Here is a 2,435-nt window from a genome sequence, read left to right as displayed (position 1 = left end):
TATACATACATACATACACACAGACACACACACACACACACACACACAATAAAAAAAATCCCTGAGTTCTGACTTTTTTTCTCAGAACTCTGAGATTAAATACAGAATTTAGGACAAAATAATTTTTTTGGATTTGTGTCCCTTATCCTCTTCCGTACTCATCATATCATTCAAAACCCCAGTTTTTTAAAATCTGCTTAAGAAAATTTAACTTGAATTAGGTCTTTTATTCTACGTCTAGTTTTAACCTACTGATTTTGCTTTTAGTTAGCCTTTTAATAATGTTAKCAATTAACTAGGTTTTAGCAATTTTTAGCATTCAGTTAGTATTTTGCYAGTTATAATTCACACTTTGTTACTTTCGGCTTATATCTAGCATTTCATTCATTTTAATTTTAGCTAATTTTGTGCTTCTCTTAGCTGTTGCAGCTCAGTTTCAGCTTTTCAGTAACTCATTCAGCACTGCATTTTTGAAAAAAAAAATGCAATTTCCCCATTTTTTATGTGTCAGTGGCACAAATTGCCATGAGACCGTCTTGTTTATAGACATGAAAGTGTATTTACTCATCTGATCTTCCTCTCATTGGAAGGATTGGACATTTCCCAAAATGCCTGTCACACTTTGTCTTCTCAGTTTGTCTTTCAGTTTAGTCATTTTTTGGAGTGATGTGTGTGGCACTGCCGTATTCCCACTTCCACATTTGGCACACATTTCAGATGCTAGCAGAAGCTGCTAGTCATTGCGAGTGTTTTATTCATGAGTCATCTTTTTGTGCTTTAGCTGTCTGAACAGACACGAGTCAGCTCTAAATTAATGAGGCCTGTCACAACAGCACATTTAAGACTTTTCCTCTGTGTCTTCCCTCTTCTCTCTTTTTGCCACAGCTTTGATATCAGCTGGCTGCTGCTCCAACAACTGTAGAAATGTCAAGCTATGGGACAGGTAAAAACCCCTCTGCACCTTGCTTTTTTTTCTCCCCATGAGCCCCTTTTGCATTAATTAGACTCTTTGAAGGAAGAAGAACAGCAAATGAAGGTCATTGTCTGTTCTTTTCACAGGGGTCCATAATCCTGTAATGAGCTCCCATTATTCAGTTTAACCAGGCAGTGGGCTTTCTTTAGTCGACGTCTCGAAGCCATTTTACATCTGGTTCAGTGGGAAGGATTTACATTAGCAGGATTTATATGAAATAATAAAAAAATAATCTGAGTGAGAAGGGGAAGAAATGTGACAGTAATTTAATGTGATTCTCATTATAATCAATAATTGATAAATAAAGTGTAATAGTGTCATTTTCATAGTTGTCTCTGAAGGTGAGAGGGCTGGAATGTTTTCACCTGTGTCTATATATGTGTGTGTTTGTGTGTTTGTCTGTTACCAAACTGGATAAAATGTAATAAAACACACTAAAAGTAATCACTGTGTGTACATCAACAGCAAACACGCAAAATAATCAACATTAATTTTATTCTGAGCACTAATAGATCTGCATTACATGAGATCACCCATAATGCCATTTACTCAATAATTTTAGGGTGTATTCGCACCAGCCCCGCTTTAATCAAACTCTAGTTCRTTTGCCCAGAAAATCTGGACTCTAGTCCACCTGAAAACTTAGGCCCGGTTTGGTTGAAGTGATGCCAAGCAGACCAGAAACCGCTTTAAAAACAGGAAGCGAACTRAACTTAGGACATTCTGAGTATTATATACTCATATCCAATAGTAGGCAGCACTAATYTAAAAATTDGTTCCACTAGCCCTAAAACATTAACTCAAATATTTAGGTCCCCTAATTCTAAAGCACTAATGCTCTGAAAGTTTTAGCAAAAGYTAATTCTAAAGCACTAAAATAACCCAGTCAACCCATGAACATTCTTCAMCWGACAACATGAGTCACATTAATGTTGATCAATAACATTTATAGACCTCAGTTAGTGCTTCTAAATTTAGCCTATAAATTTAGCAAGTGATAATCCATTAATAAATTTTAAAATTAGCAAAAGCCCTAAAGCACCAATTAGGGTATTAGTTCCAATATTAGTGATTTAGTGCTTTAGGGGAACTGTTCCCACCACTGCCCATATCTTTTAAATACCTTGCTCGATGTCTGTATAAGATGGACATCACTGCTCTGTAGTTGGATGCGCTCCTACTCGGTGAACGCCGCCTCATTCGGGGCTGTTTCGGCCGCCTTTTTTGGAAAACAATACTCTCCAGTTCCGCCTCATTTTCCTCTCGTGCTGAGCTCATTGTTGAAGACTGTTTGTTTGGAACATTTGCCAAAATCAAAATAAATAAATTCTACAACCACTAAAATCTGACTTTACTCCATGTTTGTTTGCATTTTGTGAAGAAGGAAGTTGCGATCCATGCTTTTTTTAGGTTTTCATGATGATTCCTTCAGCGGTTCTTGGTGCCACGCCTCCCAGGCGAG

At 37.0% G+C, this 2,435-nt stretch overlaps 1 protein-coding gene across 2 annotated transcripts in view; it reads left to right on the top strand.

Annotated features, from left to right (window-relative positions):
- Positions 1-2,435, top strand: part of ccdc85al (coiled-coil domain containing 85A, like) — a 25,729-nt gene that overhangs the window by 18,581 nt on the left and 4,713 nt on the right. Inside the window, exon 3 of one of the 2 annotated variants that reach the window (XM_014010240.1) lies at positions 886-943. The exons of the other annotated variant lie outside the window; for it this stretch is intronic. Within the exon in view, the coding sequence (XP_013865694.1) occupies positions 886-943 (58 nt within the window). The remainder of the gene's footprint in view (positions 1-885; positions 944-2,435) is intronic. 2 annotated transcript variants of the gene reach the window in all.

Source organism: Austrofundulus limnaeus, unplaced genomic scaffold (genome assembly GCF_001266775.1).
Source record: "Austrofundulus limnaeus strain Quisiro unplaced genomic scaffold, Austrofundulus_limnaeus-1.0 Scaffold66, whole genome shotgun sequence".
NCBI classification, from domain to species: domain Eukaryota; kingdom Metazoa; phylum Chordata; class Actinopteri; order Cyprinodontiformes; family Rivulidae; genus Austrofundulus; species Austrofundulus limnaeus.
This window is presented reverse-complemented; position numbering and strand designations above follow the sequence as displayed.